This window comes from Rhea americana, unplaced genomic scaffold (assembly GCF_003343005.1).
Source record: "Rhea americana isolate MKP2758 unplaced genomic scaffold, rheAme1 scaffold_51, whole genome shotgun sequence".
Lineage (NCBI taxonomy): Eukaryota > Metazoa > Chordata > Aves > Rheiformes > Rheidae > Rhea > Rhea americana.
In genome coordinates this window covers 2,483,727-2,506,553 of record NW_028186657.1, presented here as the reverse complement: position 1 = coordinate 2,506,553, position 22,827 = coordinate 2,483,727, and the positions used below count along the sequence as shown (strand labels likewise).

Here is a 22,827-nt window from a genome sequence, read left to right as displayed (position 1 = left end):
ACCTTTCCAAAAACAAAAACACCACAGTTCTTCACTTTTTTGCGTGCAAGGGCATGACATTATTTGTGTGGAGCCTTAAGATTCTTAGGGAGAAAAAACTAACCTCAGTGCAGACACCAGATTTCAGAATTTACTCAAAGGACTGCCACTTAATTTGAATCCTGCAGATGGACAAGACAAAATATTTTTCTTTAAGTGCTTTGTCAAGTTTGGAATATTATTGTTGGAGCAGAAGATCCTGTTTGAGCAGTAGTCCCACTTGGCAAGTGGCACTTTGACAGGAAGGGCAACATCTGTCCTTTAAACCTATTTGTAGAATGCACCATTGCTCTAGAATCCACTATCTTTAAGGAACAGTGGAGCTTGAAAGCATTTTAGTGAGCTATTTTGTGTCTGAAAAAAGAAGCTATAAAATCCCCATCTTCCACACAACATGCCAAACAAACTTCTTGTAAGAGCCTATGAGAGCAGCTTTACAAGTTATCACAAGTTATCAGCCAGGCTAAAAATGCACAACTTATATTATTTCATTTCTTAGAAGTATCATGCTTTAGCAGAAAATAATCAGGAAAATCCTCACAGTGCCATTTGCTCTTAGTCCCAGGCACCAGAATATAAAGAATCAGAAACAACTAGGAAGCATTTTGTTAAAAAAAAAAAAAATCTATCTTGATTTTGTGAGAGAGGTGCAGAATCAGTAGTTGCAAAGACCAGCTCAAAGTCTTCATACTTGTACCCAGATGCATTCTTTCAGCCATGGAAAGTGAACTCCCCAGTCTGCAGAACAGTCCTTCCATATGCCACTGCTCACTCCACCCAAACAGGATCTCTAGATCATTAGTTCTGAGCAAACTCAAAACAACCACCCCCCCCCCCCCCCCAAAAAAAAAAAAAAAAAAACACACACACACACACACACTGAAGAGGGCCATGCAGACCAACAACCAAGTGATCCCTGCCTGACTCCTCACTCCAGAACAGAATGCCCACAGTCCCAGACAAGTAGGGATGCCACTTTCAAGCAGCAGATGACTTGCATGGGGCCACTGTGTGAAGCTGAAAGTGCTTCAGGAGATTTTCTTGTATTGGTAGGAGTTTCTCCTTGTATTGGTAAAGGAGATCTGAACTAAACCWGATAGGAGTCTTGTACAACCAATTAATGAAGATACATCAGTGGCAGTATGCCTTTCAATTCTTTTTTGGGTAATATCAAATACRGCTTTCCATTAAGACTGCTTTTTTCTATTTGTTATAGATGATTAAAATCAGCGGAAGCCAGATCACACCAGCCAAAAACATAGCCTGCCTAAGAGCATGGTGGGTTATGCATTGATGGTTCTTATCACAGAATGGTAAGGTTGGAAGGGACCTCTGGAGATCATCTAGTCCAACCCTCAGCATAGCCTGTACGGGGATTGAACCGCAACCTTGGCATTAGCAGCACCACGCTCTAACCAACTGAGCTAAACTTAACCCCCTTATAATATACATGGGACTTGAATGGGTGGGAAAGCAGTCTAAAACAGGCCTGACCAACTTTTCTCAGCTTCCTACTCTGCAGAGCACTAGCATACCAACAATACATCCRCTAAGAACAAACCCTCACTACTAAAATTAATTTGAAGAGGTATGCAGGGAGTCAGATGGTCTTTAAGTTCACTTACATCTTTTTGGAAAGAAAACACCACAAGGAAATTTTGTTGTTGTTGTTACTAGAGGCTAGCCTTCCCATAACTACCCTAGCTCACTGTAGCCACCTGAGGCAAATTCATTCATGCACCTTCATTATTAAAACATGTAAAGTACTGAAAACTGAGAAAAAATTGATGTTCTAGCAGAGACAAAATTGACATTCTAGCAGCACACTCAATGCAAAAGTCAGCAAGACTTGAGGCTACTAAAGCTTTAACAAAAAAAGCTGCCAATAACATCACATTTTGCAACAGACCTTTTTGGTATTGTTTGTTATTACCTAGTCATAGCTCAACCAAAATGCAGATGAGCACATCATTTCATTTCAAGATGCTGTCACCATAGTTTGCTTTTCAGAGCATTTCTTCTTAGAAGACATTACAAGAAAAACTTATGTAAATATTTTATTTTGCCTGTCATCATTTTGGACAAGAACATCACTTTTCTGGGTCTTTTATTAACATACTTATATTCCGGTTCATATGAAAACAAGTATACACTTCACCCTATGGGTTTTAATTCTTCACTGACATTCCTCAGCTTTTGTCAACCCAGATAACAATAACCCAGAACTACCCAACTCCCATTACAGAAGCATTGTTTCAGATTCATGGATATTTTCACCAATTTGGTTAAGAGCTATAGAAGCTTCTATTAATAGCACTTTGGACTATCAAAGTGCAATCTGTTRCTGTTGTTTTGAATTTAACATCAAAAGCACTGGAAACGCAACAAATGAGAAGGAGGAATTGTAAGCAACAAGGACAGACTTCAGTGAAAGACTTCTGTTGTACAACCTCACATGATGATCGTTGTGTAATCCTGATGTAAAAACGCAGCAAGCTTTCTTAAAAGACAATACCAGTTATCACCACAAGGGGAAGCAGTTTGTATTCCAGTATGCTGACAGTGAGACAGGCACCACAGCTATTGCTATCACATTTAGCTCTCCTCCAGTTTACCAAGACATTTGTTTTACGTTTTCAGAAACGGACTGTAAACAAGTTAAACTGAGAAACATTCATAAGCAGGAAAGGGACAAATACTGTAACACAACAAAACAGTGAAAATGTAGTCAAAACACAACAAAACCCCAAAACTCTACTGACATTTAGTAAGACCAGACTCAACCACTAGCTTTGGCAAGTAAACGGCAACAAAGGTATTACCTGCACAAGAAAAACAACATCTGCCCTTCTGGGCAGGGCAATTCTGCTCTAGCTTTAGAGCAAGCAAAAGTCAAGAGATATATATCTGCACAGAGATTATATGTTAAAAATATTGAAACACTGAACCCTGACACAGATTTAAGAAATGTAGTAAGCAGCTCTCAGGTATTACAAGGAGCTCGGGTCTGGTGTCGACTCAAGACTGACATTTTTATCCAGTCATTTTGAATGCCATACATTACATACAAAAATAAGAAGCAAGAATGCTGTTTTGTGCAGTACAATCTTACAAGATCTCTTCAAGTGAAATCAGTTTTGTATTTTCAGTTTCATCTCCTTTCAGAGCTGGAGAATGTTCAGTAACTTATTCAATTCCAGGACGGACAAGCACCTGCTGCACCTCCAACAAAAATGCCATCTATTTCAGGTCTGGCAGAAACAGGGAATTAAATTCCCATCTAAACTGCAAAATGACTCCTTATCACACACAGCAGAAAAAACAACACAAAAAGTACTTTTCTGTTCTACTTTTGTAACATTTATAATAGAACCCGTGCAGCCTCAAATCAAAGTTGTTACAAAATTCTGCAGCCAAAATGTACTTATTTTTAGAAAAAAATGCAACCAAACTGATGAATACAAGCTATACCACCTCTACCTACCAAAGCTGGTAACAGATGGGGAAACCTCCTTCTCTTAGAAGAACTCCAACATACTCTTGACTTGATAAAGCAAATCTAGATTTTTTTTATTTTTATTTTTTTTTAACAATTTGCCAAGACTGGAATGAGAGATAAATAGAAGGCACAACAATTTTGCTTTTTTTTATACAAATACAAACTAAACATGAAAAAACTCCCTATTTCAATAAAAAATTTCACGAGTTCAGGAAAAGTGTTTTAAGAGTCAAGTTCTAGACATTTAAAACCTATCCCACAATCCAAAATTTCCAAGTGGTAAAACAGTAGTTAGAATTCCTTTCCGTGATCATGTATCAAAAGAAAAAAAGATTCTACGGATACTCATTATTCCACTTTTACAGCGCCACAAAGAGAAAGATGAATGTCAATTTTTCAAGTGGCAATATCTCCAGACCAGAGGATGTTCRTATGACCCTCAAGGGATAAATCAATAGTTTTTTCCTGCCCTTGAAATACTTGCCAAGTACTATATTTTCCTACAGGCTCTTGAATACATGCACGTGAAATATTATTCCACTGACTGAAATGCACCCAAATTCAGTAGAGAGGGGGAAGAAAAAAAAAAAGGAGAAAAACAAAAAGAAAACATTCCTTTAGGAAAGACCACTGGTACCAAAAAAATCCAGTCCATAAGTTTGAAGTAAGGATATTCAGTTCTTTTAAAATCCACTTTTCCTAAAACGTTGTTCCACAAAGTTGGAATCTGGGACAAGGACTAGAAAAAAATCACAAAACCATAACACAAACAAAAAGGGGCCAAAATAGTATCAAACGTAGCAGTCTATAACAGGCTAGGGCCACATTCCAAGGCTGAAATTCACAAATCTGCAGGAAAAAGGGTTTGCGCCACCATGTCAACATCCATGATGCATTCACTGGCGTTGCCCGATCCCCCTTCCAGCTCCAAATCCTGGTTTCTGGGACATTCCTCCACGTGGAGGCCCCCGAATCCCACCTCCCAGCCCCCCACGAGTGCCTCCAGGTCCACGTGGTCTGTTATCTCTGCGGTCACCCTCCCTGGCAGCTCGTGTTTTCTTCTCCTCCACATTCAAACGCACCTCTCCCCTGAACATGATGGGCTGCAAAAGAAAGCAGAACAGATACTTTCATTAATGATTCATCTCTAACTCTACAATGTCAAGCTGATTCCTGCAGCACTGTTGTATCCCTCTCTCCAATCCAAAGCGAAACATTTTATGAATGGGTATAGAGACAGAATGGCTATGGTTAAAGTACACATCCAGTCTTATGCTTTCCTGGAGAAGATAATATATATTAAAAACATCCACATGTGAAAACATTTGAGACTTTTCAAAAGTTATTTCAGGCATAACACTAAACATTGACACCTCTTCTAAAAGGAATTAAGCTATTAACAGTACGCTACTTTCATCAGTTTGTGGCAATTCAGTTTACCATTGGGCAGAGTCCCAGCTGATTTTTTCTTTTGGCATGAAAAAAAAAAATGCATAGGCCACCCAGGCAAATAGGCTAGTGAAGTCTTTCACTTGTATCAAGCTCAACACTGAGAACTGCAGTGATAAGTGGTGACTTAAGAAACCTCACTGAAGTGAGGTGAGATCTTAATGTTTAAGAACATCTGTTTGCACAAAACASTAGGCTCATCTGCAAAGCAATAAGCAAATCCACATCCTAGCTCCCTCCCCCACTTAATATAAGGTCAGAAATGCAGTGGCAATACCATAGTATAGTAAGGATGTAAGGAAGAAAGGAAGTCCCTGTCTGGTAAAAAGCTAGGTTGTAAGGAAGCACACTGCTGAGCTGTTATGCTGCATGTGAATTCACTGCCTAACACCACTCCATACAGTCACAGGGTGAAAATTTTGCATTAGCTATCACAGCTGACAAGCTGAGCAGGTACCTCCTGCCTTTGTTAGCAGAATTTTTTCAATCCAAATACTAGTATAATTTCTCCCATTTAACCTCTTCTACTTTCAAAACCAAGATCCTACTTGTTTGTAGGATCCAATTCTCTCCATCCTGTCTYCCTGAAAGCTGTTTACCTGCTTTCTGCACAACTCAGCAATTTTTCACTGGAAAAAGGCTCAAAAGATACTGAAATCAGTCTATAACAGATAGATTCACATTTGCTTAAGTAGTTACAAGTAACTAGCAGGCAGAAGGTCTTTTGCCTGTAGAAGTCATAGAATCACAGAATCAGTAAGGTTGGAAGGGACCTCTGGAGATCACCTAGCCCAACCTCCCCTCTCAGCAGGGTCACCTAGAGCATGGTAGACAGGGTTGAATCCAGGCGGGCCTTGAAGATCTCCAGAGAAGGAGACTCCACAACCTSTCTGGGCAACCTGGTCCAGTGCTCCATCACTCTGCAATGCTCTACAAGCCTTAGGATAGAAGGGAAAGAAATATCCCTACTTTAAGATGTGTATGGAATTAAAAGGGCATTGGCTGAAATATCTTTTCTTGTTAGAGGAATACAAAAAAAACATTACCTATTAGTAACAAACCAACAAGCACACTGACTAGAAGTTTATTTACCCTGCTGCTAAGGATCTTCTGAACTGGTTCAGGATCATCAAAAACCACAAACCCAAAATTGGGAAGTTTTCCACCACTGTTGATGCGGAGTTCAACAACATTTCCATAGCCTGCAAGAGAAAAGCCAAGTTCTTGGGTCATACATTAGAATGTCCTGCTGACCACGCTCATGGCTGCAACCCCCATACCCCGTGAGAAGTATGGCAAAGCAAGTAACTTACTTTGGAAAAAGTCTTTTAGTTCACTTTTATCCACATCATGGGGAAGGTTCCCAACAAACAGTTGATGACTGTCTGGGTATCTCACAATCCGTCTAGTTTCCACATCACCTTGTTCACCATCACGAACTTGAAGTTAAAAAAAATATGTAATTTAAGAAAAGCAAGTCTCCACAATAATCAAAAAGAGTCAGTCACAGACAGAATTACCACATTTCAAAAGTCAGATTTCAAACTATTTTTACATACAGACAGAGAGACAGACAGACAGACAGAGACTCTAGCAAGTTTTTAAAGAATAACTGTCACCTAACTGAAATCAAATGCCTGAGCAGAAACTTAGGTTTTTCAGAGAACACTAGTGAAATTCAGCTCCAARATGTGGTATATTCAGGCCAAGCTCAATTAAAATATCTACAAAAGTAGCAATTTTTTTTAATTACTAGCACAGTTGGTGACATTTCCAAACTTTAATCAGCCATCACACTGTTTCCTGAAATCATTAAATAAGCACAAAAAAATTTATTCTTCCCAGCTTTTCTTACTTGGTCTAGGACCTCGCTGTGGTGGGATGCTTGCTCGCTGCTCCCTCACCCTCTGATCTCTCTGAGGTCTCTGTGGTGGAGTTTGAGATTCAGGCTTTGTCTCAGGGCGAGGCTGCATAAATTCATAGAATTTAACAGGCAAGAATCAGATATAGCAGTACAATTCAGCTTTCAGAGTTTACTAACAATTTTTATTAATAATCTGAATATGAGGGGGAGTGCTAATTTCAGGTTTTTCACCAGTGGCTATAAAATACATGCTGCATGTTAGCTTACGTATGTTTGCATTGCTTGTGGCATATATGCTTATGGCTTGTATTCTCAAAGAAAACAAGYCACTCAACTGCACTAAGTTAAAATTCCTAAGTTGCCTCGTTCACAATTATGTAAAATAAAGTGCCTGCGTCCAAAGTACTGCAAYAATTAAGCAGATAAAATTTATTACAACAAACTGACAAAACCACAGTCTTGAACAAGCAAAGGGGAAAAAAAAGTTACAGAAGCTGCCTCACCTTAAAAAGAGGGTGCACTCATTTTAGATAGCAGGTACAGTCTATTCACAGTATCTATTCACATGAATATTCCTTTTATCTCCAACAGGAGGAAAATTCTTTCTCAAGCAGAAAGCAAAGGAATGACATTTTTATAATGTCTATAAGGACATGTTGAATTTAAAAGCCTATTGAGCCTCTCTGAAAATTCAGGTAAGTGAGTAGATTTCACTAGATTGCCCCCACCTCAGCTTATTGCCAGCCAGTTTGCCAGTAAATGGCTCTTGGTGCAGGATTCTTACCTGTGAGACGGGTACTTTCACAACATGAGGTGGTATTCCTGATACTGGAACAGCTCCACTGGGAGGCAGGTTCTTACTGGTTACTGATGCCCATGAAAATGTCTAAAGAAATAAAGATTRTTACTCATTGAGATGATTTTATTCTTCTGAAATACATTCCTGATGTTATAGCTAATAGACTCAAAATAATAGTAACAAAGTTAAGATGTTTGAGATTTTAAATTCTGGATCCAGCCACTAGCAGTTTCCTCACAACTTTCTAAGAATCTTTCCAATTCAAAAAAGAGTTAGTATAGCAGTAACACAGTCACGCTTCCATTCAATTTCTATATTCTATGTAGAACTGAAGTGATAAGTATCCCCTGCTAGGAATAAAGTCACATCTTCATTCAGTATGTGATTGTGGCCTGTTCAAAGTTTCAGAACCCCTCCTTACAAACAGATGCCTCTTTTTTTTTTAAGGGGATTGCTTTTTTTATTTTTATAATATGCAGCCTTGCTTAGGTCTCGATATTTTGATCAACCAGTTACTAAATAGAATTTTATCTACTTATCGGAAAGCAGCCAAGGGGAAGGAGCCAACTGTTCATGAAGAGCCTAATTTGGACCAGTGCAGGAGCCACACACATATACACACACCCCCACCCCCATAGTAGGGTCAAATATACTGATGAAATCATCACATCATAGAAAGGAGCAACCAATTTTCATTACCCTAGAGTCCTCTTGYACTGCAGGAGCTGGTTCAGCAGGAACTGGAGAAGGACTCTTCTCCACAGCCTCTTCTGGAACTGACTCCTCCAGTGCTGGCTCAGATTTTTCTTCTTGCACCTCTGATTCAGGTTCCTGTTCCGGTTCTGGCTCTGGCTCAGGCTCTGCATCTGCAGCTGGTTCATCCACGTGTTCTTCCAAGTCATTGCTACTAGAGAATAGCACAAAAAAAAATCAAGCAAAAAGGCAATATTGCATTTCATTCCATTAGCATGTGGTAAGAAATGCTGCTTTTCATATTCAGAAGTTAAGTACGTCATATCCAAGAGAAGGAAACAGGTAATCTTTTTAAATAAGGCTACACTGCACAGGGATGCAAGTTCTTCATTGTCACTCTACAGAACGGCAAAAGTATTACATCAGCCGAGAAATCTGCATTCAGCTTAATACCTGCTTTTTAGGCTGCCCTACTAACAGAAATCTTGGATTGTCAAAGAATGACTTTACTGCTACTCATGATTTTATTTGACCACAGACCTGTTCTACAAACTTATCAGACAACATCTGACTTTACCTAATAAGATATTATTACCTGACAGTCTGCTCATAATAAGCACCACTATCATCAGGAACAGCCTCAGGTGTCTGCTGTCTTTCCTCAGGTTCCTCCCCCTCCTCCTCTGATTCTAAGTGAAGTCAGAAAAAGAAAAAAAAAATACAGCATACACATCATTAGTGCTCAGTGCTAACCTAACACACTTTCCACAACACAGATGAAGCAAGTCTCTGCTGAAAAGTACAGTTAGGAAGCACCATTAAGACATGACACAAAATAGAAACTTCCTAGTATTTGTGCTGTCACTTCAGTTATTCAGTTTTGACCAAAGTCAAACAGCATTTTTCAAACTACTAAAAAAAACAGATTTGTAGTCTACACCATCAATTACTACCACTCAAAAAAGGTCAAGAGTTTTTTTTTAAAATGCCATAGCTGGAAGAGAGTTATGACATTCAGGTGATTGCTATCTTTCTAGCACAGCTCTTTGCTGAAACGCAGATAGCATAGTAAAAAAAAAAAAAAAAAAAGTAAGAGTACAGACCAGGAAAAAAAACTCCAAGAGATCACCAAGCTTAGTGCTGATCTGCTGTCTCAAAATAAAGGGATTTCCTCTGGTCTGGGAATGGAGCATTGAAATAGACCCAAGAACAAAGGTTAGTAGAACTATCCAAAAAATTCCTGGTACTTACCCTCTGGAGGCTCTGTGTCAGAGTCACCAAAAACCTCATCCTGGTAGCGGAAGATGTCATTATGGACATAAAATTTGTTTGCAACAGAACCCTTAAAACAAAACAAAAGGAGGAACTGATTCAACTACAACAGTTGCAAACCCCTTCCCAACATTACAAAGTTTACTACCAGTGGCAAAGTATGACACCAGTCTGTCTCCCATGACACTGACAGTACTAACAGGACAGTTGGTGAATCCTACAAAGGATCCCCAAACAGGAAGAAAAAGACAGCCAACTCAAGTGAGTTTAACTGCCTCTGAAGCCTGTTGTCAAACAGAGGAAGTATTTCTCATTCCACAAAAGTTAGGAAAGAGTGCTATATTATAATCACAGCTCAGATGATATCCCCTGACATCAGGGTAATTAATATTAATTAGAACAACTCCAGTCACAGATCAGCATAAGTGTAATTCTGACTGGCAGCCAAATAAGGCTGAGAAAGCAGAAAAGTCTACTTTGAGCCATTTATGTCTGTTCCATGCACTGGACCAAGATGTATGGTCAAATCTCAGAGTCTGATTAAGGAGAAAACCCACAACTTGCTCAATGGCTGTTTTTATCAATAATATACCTTCAGAGATATGGTAAAAAGCAAAATACCTTTGATAAAGTAAAAGGATACAAGATCTCTGCCAAGATGAAAGCACTGTTACAGCAAGCTACCAATCCACCATAAGAGCAATAGAGCATTTGGAATGGAAAAACTGGGATAACCTTTAAGTTTACAGGGAAGGCAAAAAGTCTGTACAACAACCACTCTGAAAGAGAGACCTCAACATGGCTCCTGGAGCAAAAATTCTGCTCAGTCCAGCTGAGAAAGGAGCTGTAAGTTCCTTCCTTACAACCAGGTCTTATTGATCCTATCAGTTAAGTCCTAGAAAGATTGRCAGCTAAAGCTAAGCAAAAACTTAAGTCTTCCATAGGCCATCTTGATTACTAACAGCTTAGTACAACGGCACAACTAGAAGCAGAGAAACTAGCGTGGAGTTACTTTAACACTGTTTGCTGAGGTCATAATTCATTATGTTAATAATGAAGTAATAATGAAACAAGAACAGCTTGAGCAAGTTGTCCTTCCCACATCTTAAAAGATGCACTCAAACTTGTCTCTTTCAAGAAAACGAGTTATTCAGGGGGGGAAAAAAAAAAACAGCATTATACTAGCAAGTCAAAGACACACCACAGCCATGCTCAAAACTATAACTGCACACAAGATGGATCAATAGAAAGAAATTCATATAGCGCTTTTAATTCTGGTAGTTTATAACAACAAAAGAGCAGGAGCCAGAGCTTCTGCTGTCCGAGGTATCAATTCTTAGCTCCAAAGAAGAAACAGTGAAACTGAAAAATAAAACAATCTTGCAACATCACTATCATTTACAATTATGTGAACTGTACGTTGAAAGTCACCTCAAACCTAAGTTAAAGCTTTCTGATTCCATAAAGTTTGGAGTCTGTCTTTAAAAAGCAGAAAATATTTTTCCTTCACTAGTCCTTTCTCATATCAGTTGCTAGGAGGGCAAATCAAAGATAAAATAACTTTAGAACACACAAGCATTACAGATACCTAATAGGATGCTTACAACCATAAGGACGACACTCATGGTTAATCTATTAATATACGGAAATAATGCAATTTAAAGAATCTACATAGTACTACCATTGAATTTTGTGGTAAACTATCTTCCTGGTCCAACCCTCTGGACTCCAACATTGAACCAAACAGGCTGCATATTAATCCTGACATGAAAGTAGGCTTATATTAACACCCTATATAGCATACCTCAGGTGCAAGTACAAATGTTTGCATGAATCTGCGCACTGGCTGCATGTTATTGGAGAGCTCTCCCATCACCTGGACTACAACACCATCGTTGAGAGTAGCATGAGCATCCACATGACGGATCTTTGTGTGGCAATCCTTGAAATTTAGTGACAGCACTTTCTTGTGGATATCCTAGGGTGGAGGGGAGGAAACAGAAAATAGATTACACTGCAAAAGCTACTTCTGCTAAGTCAGTGGTTTCCAAACAGTCATTTCCAAAGAAAGTAGGAACATAAAACATTTAGTTTTAGCTTGTACTCCAAAACCCTAGAGAGAAAAGTTTGGCAGCACGATCTTTAAGTTTGCTTTGCAAATATTTTCACATTATGAACTTTTAGAAAGGAGATATATCCTGACTAACTACTGTTGTTTACTATTAGGCCGTTGTTTCTCCTAGTTTTCCTACAGGAGGCATTTAGACAAAGGTGACGAATCACATGTGGGTATGCATCTCAACCACAAGGGAAACAAAACCAAGAACAGGACGTTTTTCAAGTACTTACAGATTGCCCGTAGACAGCATCAGCTGGTTTTCCATTGGAATCCAAGCCACCATGGACATAGGAAGAGTTTTTTCCATAAAACCTGTTGGAAGGAAAATATTTTACCACCACTATGCTTTGTTGAGTAGGAACACAGAGCCTCTAAGAATGCACTATGACTATTAAGTTTTCTGTCTGAATTACTGCAATACAGCCTTATAAYTTCATAAGCCTTTTTTGCATTCCTCAAAACAAAAATCATAAATCACACACACTTCTCTAAGCTGTAGCATTCTGATATGTCTGGTGCCCAAGCACTAACAGCCAAGTGTAAAATCTCATGGGATCTAGGTAATTCAGACCCATTCTTTCTATAGAAAAGGTCTAAACTCCAAACACAGAGCTGAAGGCTTCTCTCAAGCTCTGGTTTAAAGTTTGAGCAACAAGCATGTTTTCTTCATCTAGAGTAATGGAAACACTGCAGGTAAATCTTCATTTTAAAAACAGAAGGATTAGAAAGTAAAGTGTCATAAGCATCATGGTACTCCATTCTGACAGCAGATACAAGGCTAGAATTGTAATCTATGGCATGCCTAAAAAAAACTTTCCTGCAACCTGGATAGAGAAGATTAGCTGTTCAACATGGAGAATAACTTTGAAAAGTCTCCAAATATTCAAGAAACTTGAAGTAGTGTTTCAGGAACCACTTATCTAGCAACTCAAAGCACAACAAAATAAAGCATGTCTTCAAAAGTCTAAGTCTAGTAATGTAAGACTAACAATCAAGTTGAACAAGAACAGTTTATTTAGGTAACAGATTGTAGTTTGCTGTATAATCACAATTCCAGTAATTTTCCTTTAAGAACTAACTACTGACATGACTACTGGCACACAGCAACATACAATAGTTTTCAACATTTTTCCCTAGTCAGAAGGCATTATATCAAAATGGACCACAAAAATGTTTAGTAAAACATAGCATTTATCCAACTTCCATTTATATCAATCACATCTAAAGATGTAAAGTGACACTTCTAGCTTATAATTAAAAAAACTTTAATGCATGTATAATAGCATTTCAATAGCAATCAGAGTAAATTTTCCACAGTATTCTCTAATGTTCATATCATTTTTCTGCTTCTTGTGATCTTTATTATCCATGCTTTATTCCAATTGATCAAAACTGCGAGCAAGTTACAGTCTGAGTCTGTCTTGGATAAACCATTTTTAAATACTCATCTTAAACCCAGCTAGCCAAGAAGAGAGAAATGATTTATTCACTGCCTGTAACATTCCTCCCCCAAAAAACAGATCATGAAGTGATGCAGAGTTTTACCTGTGCAAATAGTCAGGTGCTTGGTTCAGTAGAGTATAGTACTGCCTCACGAATTCCCGCCCGACCAGCAGGGGACTTGGCTTCTCCATCACCATTTCTTTGGTCAACTGAAAACTAAGAACAATAAAAAGCTCCATAAAACATTTATATTTCACACTGTTGTACACATACTAACAACACAAGCCACATAATCACAGTGTAAAGCACACAAAATCTATTAGCAGTTTCACCACAATAATCAGTTCAACTGATGCTTTCAGAGTCATCAATCACTGGTGCTGAAAAGAGGACKGCTGCGTAGAGAATCAGTGGTGCGAGAGGATGCATGGGTAAGGTAGTTTAACTCAACATGCAAGCATTYAGTTATCCTACGTACCCTCAGTAAAAAGCAGGTGGCAAGCAAGTACAGTTCTCCAAGAGGATTTGCTAGGTGGCTAAGTCATGTACAGTTGATCCAAGTTCTAGTTACCTCCCTTGACTTCACAATCAGAATTAGAAGTCAGATGTTCTAAAGCAAAGCCTATGCTACTGTATTAAGGGTATTTTAAAAAGGTCAAAGCAAGTCCAATCTATTTTTGTCAAAAAGCACAGCACTCCTACAGAGCTTATCACTCATATTTAAAAAGAATATCTGATTACATTAAAATAACTATGCTATGGACATAAATGAACACTGCTCTTCTCTTGCTACCCCAAACTCAACAGATCATTTATCACTTAAATCCAACAGATCAGTCAAATTAACAGTACCATACCTAGAGCCAGGGACAAATTAGTCTATTTACCATGTGTCTGATTTCAATGGATCTGTAAATTACAAAAAAGCCTTTACAGCTGGATTACACAATATGTACATCTTCAGTGCAAGTCATTCAAAAAAAAAGCACATAAATGTGTTTCCTGCCTTTCAAATACACATAAAAAGAAGTTCAGACCAATAGAGGAAAAATATCAATACCAGATCACATTCTTGTTCCTAATATAGAAACAAAAGTAGGTTTTTTGCTTCATATGCCATTGCCAATTATACTGACAGGTAGCAGAATGGGAGCTTAGCTGGCAGTTTTGCTGCTGATGTGTTACAGACTAYACATTAGCTGACTTTTCTGCTCTGTAGTGCTGACAAAGAAAAAGCTGGCAAAGGCATTTGCAGTAAGTCAAGCAGATGTTATCTAAACGGAGTTAAAAGACCAGGTGTAACACTTGAAAATGAGAGCTTCCTTCATATTACAGACATCCTAACCCCCTTGCCTTTACACAAGGCTTTCCCAAATCCATGGTATGCAAATTCAATATGTACAGACTTCAGCCATGTCCCACAAGTCAAAACAAAGAGGTTCCAAACTTGAGTCCCTCTAAAAGGCAACTCAGGAGTCATCATTCACCTGTTTTTATTTAAGACCATGCAACAAGAAATAGCTCCAAGAAGTGGCAACATTGGCAAAAAAACAGATAATGGMAATCAAATTAAGTAGTGTTCTAGCACAGACTAATCAGGATGAAGATTGCAAAGTGTATGCCTTGACAATTATGCTGGAACAAGCTTTCTCTTGTCACTGCACAGAACAGCATTTTATATCCTACGTAAACAGACTTACCCACAACCAACATGGTCAACAATTAGGTAAGGAAGTGGTGGATGGTGTTGGCAACCAAAGGGTGTGAGGTGCTAAAAACTGAATGGACCTTTTAACCAACAAAAACAGGCTGAAGTGGAATTGCACCAACTGTATGCATGTAAATAAGGAAGTACCTATGGGACCACATTGCGGGGAAAGCTCTCATCCCTTTTCGGGGAAGACAGCACATCAAGGTCTCTTTCTGAAGCATCCGTACACTGACRCACAGCACAAAAAACAAAACAGGATGAATTAGAAGCCTGTATACACTTACAGGGCTAAAATCTCATTGGTATTAGGAAGACATGGTAGGATAGTTTGTAAGATTGGAGTGCCACGATGGATGGGTACAGGCTCCTTATGATGGAGGGTCCTAGAAGATGAGGAAAGGGAATTGCTCTTTATGTGAGAGAGTATATCCTTCTATATGTGAAGCTCTGCATGGTGACAGGTGAGTGCTTCTGGGTCAGGGTTAGTAGGCAGACCAACATSGGTGACACTGTGGTGGGTTTCTGCTATAGACTGTCTGATCAGGAARAAATAGATGAGGACTTCTTCAGTTGTCTGAAGGGGGCTTCATGTTCAAAGGCCCTCGTCCTAATGGGTGCACTTCAACCACCTCGGCATATGCTAGCAGCATAACACATCAGGATACAAGCACTACAGGTTTCTGGAGTGACAATTTCTTGACACAGGAGATCAAGGACCTGACAAGGAAGGGTACCCTCCTGGACTACATACTTACAAAAATGAAGAATTGGTCAGAGATGTAAGAGTTGGTGACAGCCTTGGCTACACACTAAGTCCAAATCAACCTGCCAAATTCCTTCCACCTCAGACAACTGTCGTCTAGTCTAGTGCCCCACATACTGTGAGCAAAAGACAAACTAATGTTTAATCTTCTGGCAGAGCTTACAGATAGTATATTTGAGGATGTGTTCATACTCAAGCTCCTAGCAACGGTCAGTATGCACAGCATCCAACCTAATCGGACATACAGGACAAATTTCTATCTTGGAAGTAGAGTTTAAGGTTGAAAACAAGATACAACTWGAATGCTTTAATGCAGCAGCAAAAATTAGTACAGTTATACGCACAATGGGCTTTGTTCTGCTTCAACAACAAATGACTAGACAGTTATTTGCRCTACTTTTTTCAGTTCATAAATTTAAAAACAAATAAATTCAAACTCTACTTATTTTGGCTCAGAAATGCCTTTTTTCCCTTCTCCTAAGATTAAACATAGGGGAGAAAGATCTGACAGGCTCCAAAAGAGCACATACATGAGCTCCTGCTCTCCTAGTATGAGGTACATGTACCAACTCCATACAAGAAGTTTTACTTACTTGACAGGAGTACAGAAAAGATAAGACCAGAAGTGAACTACCACTGAAAAGGTTTTGATATATTAAGAAGCTTTCAGTTATTTCATAATATTTTAAGACCTAGCTATGCCAAAAGGAAAGTGATACACTATGGTTGGGTCTGGCCTGCAAGAAATGTTCAGATTCTGCAGACCACTTTCACTGCAGGAAGTTGCTAGTATCTGTGGTTTTAAATAAGTCTATTAAGTGTAATACATCAAAAATACAGATGTCCAAGACTAACATAGTCTGAAGTGAAAAGAACTCAATTATGAACCCTATGCTACTTTGTTGCATGCTACAATATATTCCCCACAAGATATTATCAGACAGTAAGGAAAGCAATACCACAGGGATAAACTTTGAGCACCACTGATTTTCTTATTTGACATTTGTTTCTTGTAAAGTCCTTGTGAAACACCATCATTACAAAGAGGGCAGTATGACACCAAAGCAGTGTAAGAATGGCAGACAGATGTGAAAACCTTCACGCTTGGGTCCAGTTGGCTTAAAAGACAATACAAGCCTAATTGCTCCACAGAAGTCAAAAATCCTGCCTGTTTTGTATGCTTACAATTATAAAAGCAGTTCTAGCATGTCCCCCAAGATCAGTCTGACCAAGTTCTGTATGAAAGAACACACAGAAATTGCCTGACAGCCCTATTCCCCACCTCCCCAGAAGGCATAAGATTATTTATTTATTTATTTTCCTCATAAAGAAACACTTTCCTCTGAAATCCAAGTTCATTCTTAATGATGACAGTAGGCAGATTTTCTATTCAATTCTGTCAAATGTTGAATCAGGCTCTGAAAATTATTTTCAATTGGTTCTATAACAAAGTTTTAAAGTTTGACCTTCAAGCATATTGGTAAACCATTACCTGCAGCTCTCAGATCTCAGTTTACTATACTTTTCAAATTTTTGTCTCAAGTGAAGGARTCCTCATCATATTAGCCAAGTAGCAGTCATGTCATCTTCCATGCTCTACTTTCATGTTCTACTGAATTGTCTTAATACTGTACTGAAGATGTGCTGAAGGTAAGTTGCATTGTGCTGACAGAACTAGGTGTATTTACATGCCAAAAACTGAAGCTCTGTTAAGGTGTTAAAAAAACACAAAAAAACCACACACACACACACACACACTCCATCAGAACTGATTCTTAACATGGAAGAGGAATAGCGTGGTGCCCAGTTCTCATTAAGCAGGTCTGAGAAGAAATGGGAAAAGCCTTTACATGACCTAATCAGAGGACAACAATCTGTTTTTACCCTTGCTGCACCTGCTGCTATTCTGCCAGCTACCATCTGTTCTTGTTCTCTAGCCAGCACAACCTGAATGATGAGCCGTATATTTCCACAGAGAATACTTGCTCCCTACTACTCATGAACAAGTCATTACTACTCCCCTATTCCTTGGCCTAGGAATATTTCAAACAATATTTTTGCTATACAGAACAAAAYAGTATGAAGCAATTGAACTATCACCTCTTTAATCCTTTGAGCAGTTTATCCACACATTTTTTGTCATTTGAGATAATGATGAAAAGGAAGAGTTGACAGGAAAAGCTGAAGACCACATGATTTAAGATTCACTCAGAAACATGCATTCATATCATTTCACCTATGTAAGATCAATGGAGTAACTCAATGTCAACTCAAGTTGTAACAAACATTACAATGGTTCTGCAGCAAAACCCAGCCCTTTTCTTAAGGCTAGAGATTTAATGGAAGACACACTCCCTTACACTGGTTGTCACCTGGCTGATGACAAATTCAGTCATCTGTTACAATGCTTCTAGTTAACAAAAAAAAAATCAGTGCTAGTCACTGAATTTCTAAAGTAGTTATGTAAATCAGAACCATTAAGTGTAAATTCTATATTAGCAAGTTTATATTTAGCCTCACAAAACCTATTAGCGTATTAATATTCAGACAAAGAACAAGCTCAAAGAACATCTAACAGCTAGCATTGATTAGCATATTTTGAAGAGCTTAAAGTGCTATATAATGAAAGTGAACTAACCATTAGCTATCTTAAAAAAAAAAACTCAGACAGAGAAGTTTGAATCTTCTTTCTCCTGGACTTCCTACGTATACAAAAAAAACACCACTCTCCCCCATGTATGTTATATACAGTGTTAAAGCTCTGAGTCATTGCAGAACACACTGATATAATGATCCAAAGGACAGGATCAACTGAAATCAAATTTGAAGTCAGAAAATTCCAAACTTCGTTTCCTAAAGAGCATGGCTATTTTAAAAGCCTTCTGACAACAAAAGTGACAGTGCTAACAGAAAGATAAATCAAAATTTAATCATGAGCATATACTAAGTGGCCATGGTTGAACACCATCCTTGTGCTGTCATTCTCCACCTTCACTTCCATACTACTTAGACTATTTCTTATCCTGAAATGGAAGTGAATCAAAAAACAAAAGTTACTGCAAAGCATTACAGTTTGACAGGAATATTAGAGCATTCTACACTTTCTTTTGGCTGTTAGTATACTGTAAGCTGACTCATTTGATATTACATTCCTCCCTGACTCCACAAATTGGTGCAGTTTCAGAACTGAAACAGTTTTTCCTCCTCCTTTTTAACTACAGGTTTAACTCACTCATATTTTCACAGAGCTGTTACACTATTTCCAACATCCCAATCAACTTCTACCAATCACATTTCTTATTTTTCACTATACAAAGGCAACTATACAATTTATGTGCTCCCCAGATGAAGATCTTCCTGCCCTCTAAACCTGAAGGTCAAACTTCTCATGCAACTCTAGGCTTTCATTTTGATACCAATCCCTTAACATAAAGATGTTTTTCTGAAAATAATGAAATGCCCAGAGAAACTCACACAGAAAAGGAGTATCTACATATAAGCACATTACACAGCTGGAAAATCTGAAATTTCACTGGAAGTTAAATATCTGGTCAATAGTTAATAGGATTGCGTATATGAAGTATCATTTGGGATTTCTTCAGGTTGCTTAGCAACAGGTGAGAATGCTCAAAGCCACAAATCATTTATCCATATGGAGCAGCCAGCATTAGAAGCAGTTACTACTGTTGCTTTGGACAAGAAAAAACAGTCAGTACAAGTAAAATCACTCCCTAATACTACTCCCAAGAGGCATAAAATAGAATATGTAAGTTAATCAACAACAGAAGTGAAACAATTCCCATTAATTCCCACTCTCTACATRTTTTTCATGACTACTGCCTGCTACTGGTGCTGACTAAGCTAGAGAAGAGGAAGTTGATACCTGTGTAAACCATGATACAAACCATTACAGAGTAAATAACAAAATACAAACAAGCTAAACTTGCATCACTAGGCAAATTCCASAGCTCTTGTCTCAACTGGGGATTTATATCATTACACCAGCTTGTTCTGAAGTAGGAAGAGTAATATAAACCTTCTCAAGGAAATGTATATTTAAAACATCACAAGATACCAGATACACTAAGATGCGAGATGCCCTTATTTTAAATATAGCCTCAACTGTGTGTGTGTGGGGGGGAAGACTGTAGTTGATCTCAAGCCTGAGTTATGAAATGCTGAAAAAGCAGCCAGAATAGGTGAGCAGCAGAAATCCCAAAACACTCACTGCTTTTAAAAACATGGTCTCATTACTGTTCTCTCAAACAACTGGGAAGAACTAGTCAATGTCACAAGGAACAGTCTCACAGCAATACAGTATGCCTTAAATCCCTATATAGAAAAGACAGACTTAACTGAGAGGCAAACATAAAGCAAAAGCCATTACAGAGAGCTACTTGCCTGCAACTGGCTACTCTTCTTAATATTTTGACAGACTTAGAGGGAAAGAGTTCTGAGTGAAGTGATCTTAAAAGGTAGCATTATTTTACAATAGAGGGAAGAGACTGAAATTGTACACACCAGTTCTTTACATCTAATCTCTTTGGAAGCAAGAGGCCAAAAGCTAAGCAATAGGGTAATCCAATGAATAATGAAACATTTAAAGATCTAATCTGCCTCAAATTGGGAGATTACCAGCCCTCAACTTTCACTAGCATCTCCTGGAAACTTGATGTAGTCCACAAGACATAGCTATTTGCTAGGAACTTCTAGCAGCAGGYGCTCCTCAAGCAAGATCAGAGCAGCATCAAATGCTAAACACAGCATGTAGACAGAGTAGGCTTTATATTAATAATCTTCTTTCAAAACCARTGCCTAACAAAACATGGGTCTGGGTCCTCAATATTAAAATAGCTATCTTTTTTACTCACTACAGCAACTAGTGCCTACCGTAAGACAACCATGCAACTTAAAGGGAGGCAGTGCCTGAGTTCATAGGGTACTTCAAACATGCCAAAGAGCTGGATCCTATAAATCAGTCAGGGACTGGAATGCTGCACCCTTCAGCAAATGACTCTGTGCCTTATTATCCTGAGCCTACAGAYGGGCAGAGCCCATACCTGAACCTTTTTAAAGCTCATTTAAGCATACTGACAAGGGGCACTATCAAAAAGCTAGGCACTATTCCAGTTAGCAGATAGACAAGGAGAAGAAAATTGAATTAGAAGCTTAACCATTTTCTAATCAAAGTATCAAAATGATCGAGATAAGGAAGTATCTACTCTTAAGTGTAATGAAAATTTATTACAAAACATAAAACATAATTCCAAATTACATTTAACACTGCCATGCTAGTGCTGAAAAAAAMCTCTGCTTACCAACAGCAGATGGGAAGCCTTACCCAGCAGCAAGGTACAACCCTTTAAATACTAAGAAAACAAATAAACAAACCATGCACTGCTGCAGAAGAGCTGTCATTGTAGAAATCAGCCTGTGTTTTTCCTAACAAGCCTAAGTGTGAACCACAAGTAAACAGATTCAATGGAGTCTGTCCCTTTGTAGAGAAAATTCAGTGCCTCTTTTGCTGCTTGGCAGAGCTGAACAATAAGAAAAAATGAAGTTTTTTACTGCTATTAGTCCACATCTAAACGAACAGTGACCATTTAAGGGGAGTAACTTCGAAAGCACTGTGTTCAAAAGCAGGGAGAGAACACAGAGAGGACCAACCTAAAGCACAACTTAAGCAGAGACCAGCGTATACACTTATGCAGCAGGGAGCAGTGATCCTGGGAAGCAGAGAGAGACCCTTTCAGTAGGAAGGGGCATAAAGGTCCTATTACTGTCCAAAAATAAACAGCAAGTTAAGTTCAGCTTAAAAGTAAAGGAAAACAAAACAAACCCAAAATGCACAGCCCAAAGAACCTAAAGTTTTAGTATTACAGGGGAGAGATACTACAAGGGTCTCATCAAGTTACTTTCCTCAGATTCTCCCTTCAACACCTTGCCTTCTCTGCATACAGGGTCTACTCTGCTTTTTTAAAGCTCTCAGCTGTCTTCTAATTTTCTATTTTTTGATCCAATCATCACTTCTATTCAGCAATGTTGAGAAACTGGGGACACCAGGAAAGAAAGGATAGTATCTCTGCAGAGAAGTAGCATATACATTTGATTTCTTACTCAGAATTAGCATCAAGGAACAGATTTTATTATAAGTCAACACTTGTAACAGCTGCTCTATGCCTGTGACCTAGCAAGGGCCATCTTTCAGCAGCCAAATACCCTCAGTTGTTCCCCTTCAGACTGCAACTAAGCTATTTAGCATTGCTTTTTGTAAAGTTTTACTGTTTTGTGTCACAGGAGACAAGTACCCATAGACTTAGAAGGGACATATCTAAGTTATTTCTTCTATTACAAATTGATCAAAACAGAATTTCACAGGCAGCRTTTTTGTTTAATTAATGTATGATACAAATATAGTGGAATGAGAAAATGTTTCACTTCTGTTCTCAGATTTTTCAGTATAGCCTTGCATCTCTTAAGTCATCAAAAGTTGTGTCCCACTCCTTACACAAAGGAAATACAGAGTAGAGAGGGGGAAGCTGTAGAATACACCAATTTAAAGTTCAYATTACTTAAACTTTTATTGCCTAATACATACTGAAGTACCAGATTAGAACAGATATCTTAATTTATAGTCTTTTGAGACACCTGAGGCAGGAGGGATGAAAGGAGAGAAAAAAAGGGGGGGGGGGGAAGAGGCCTGAACTGAGGCTACTTTGCTAAGTTCCTTCTGTGGAAGGACTCAGCCATTGAAAACTGACTTTCTCACAGACTCAGAAGTGCCAACTGAAGCTCAGTCAGCATTTAGGGATTTTCATGAGAAAAACTTTGTAAGCCAGTTGTAATCTGCCATGGGTCTCGCCATACAGGTCAGCCACTACTTTTATTTAAAAAAAAACAAGGGCATTTTTTGTAATCCTCTGATAACAGCTGCCCCCAAAACAGTCAGAAGTCTGCATATGCACCAATTCCTGCACAGATCTGAGTTCCTGTCTGCACTTCCAAAAGTATAGCCCTCAACTGCTGAAAAGATAGGACTGCTATGTTAAATGAACGGCTCTAAAACCAAAAGGAATATTCTTCCTTCCCTCTGYTTTGCACTAAAGTAGTTCTGGCAACTATTCACATCCTTAGCTTAGGGTTGATAGAGAAAAGCTGGCAATCATTTCACTGGGG

General features: G+C 38.6%; 1 protein-coding gene across 3 annotated transcripts in view; it reads right to left on the bottom strand.

Annotated features, from left to right (window-relative positions):
• Positions 1–2,083: 2,083 nt before the first annotated feature.
• The window catches only part of G3BP1 (G3BP stress granule assembly factor 1), a 24,943-nt gene continuing 4,199 nt past the window's right edge, over positions 2,084–22,827 (bottom strand). Inside the window, exons 2-12 of one of the 3 annotated variants that reach the window (XM_085317919.1) lie at positions 13,280–13,393; positions 11,965–12,046; positions 11,420–11,593; positions 9,595–9,685; positions 8,939–9,032; positions 8,350–8,557; positions 7,636–7,737; positions 6,843–6,954; positions 6,301–6,426; positions 6,080–6,210; positions 2,084–4,641 (exon numbers count right to left, since the gene is read on the bottom strand). In XM_085317919.1, the coding sequence (XP_085174045.1) occupies positions 4,435–4,641; positions 6,080–6,210; positions 6,301–6,426; positions 6,843–6,954; positions 7,636–7,737; positions 8,350–8,557; positions 8,939–9,032; positions 9,595–9,685; positions 11,420–11,593; positions 11,965–12,046; positions 13,280–13,374 (1,422 nt within the window). In that variant the 5' untranslated portion in view covers positions 13,375–13,393 and the 3' untranslated portion in view covers positions 2,084–4,434. The remainder of the gene's footprint in view (positions 4,642–6,079; positions 6,211–6,300; positions 6,427–6,842; positions 6,955–7,635; positions 7,738–8,349; positions 8,558–8,938; positions 9,033–9,594; positions 9,686–11,419; positions 11,594–11,964; positions 12,047–13,279; positions 13,394–22,827) is intronic. The other 2 variants (XM_085317921.1, XM_085317920.1) reach the window with 2 other exon arrangements.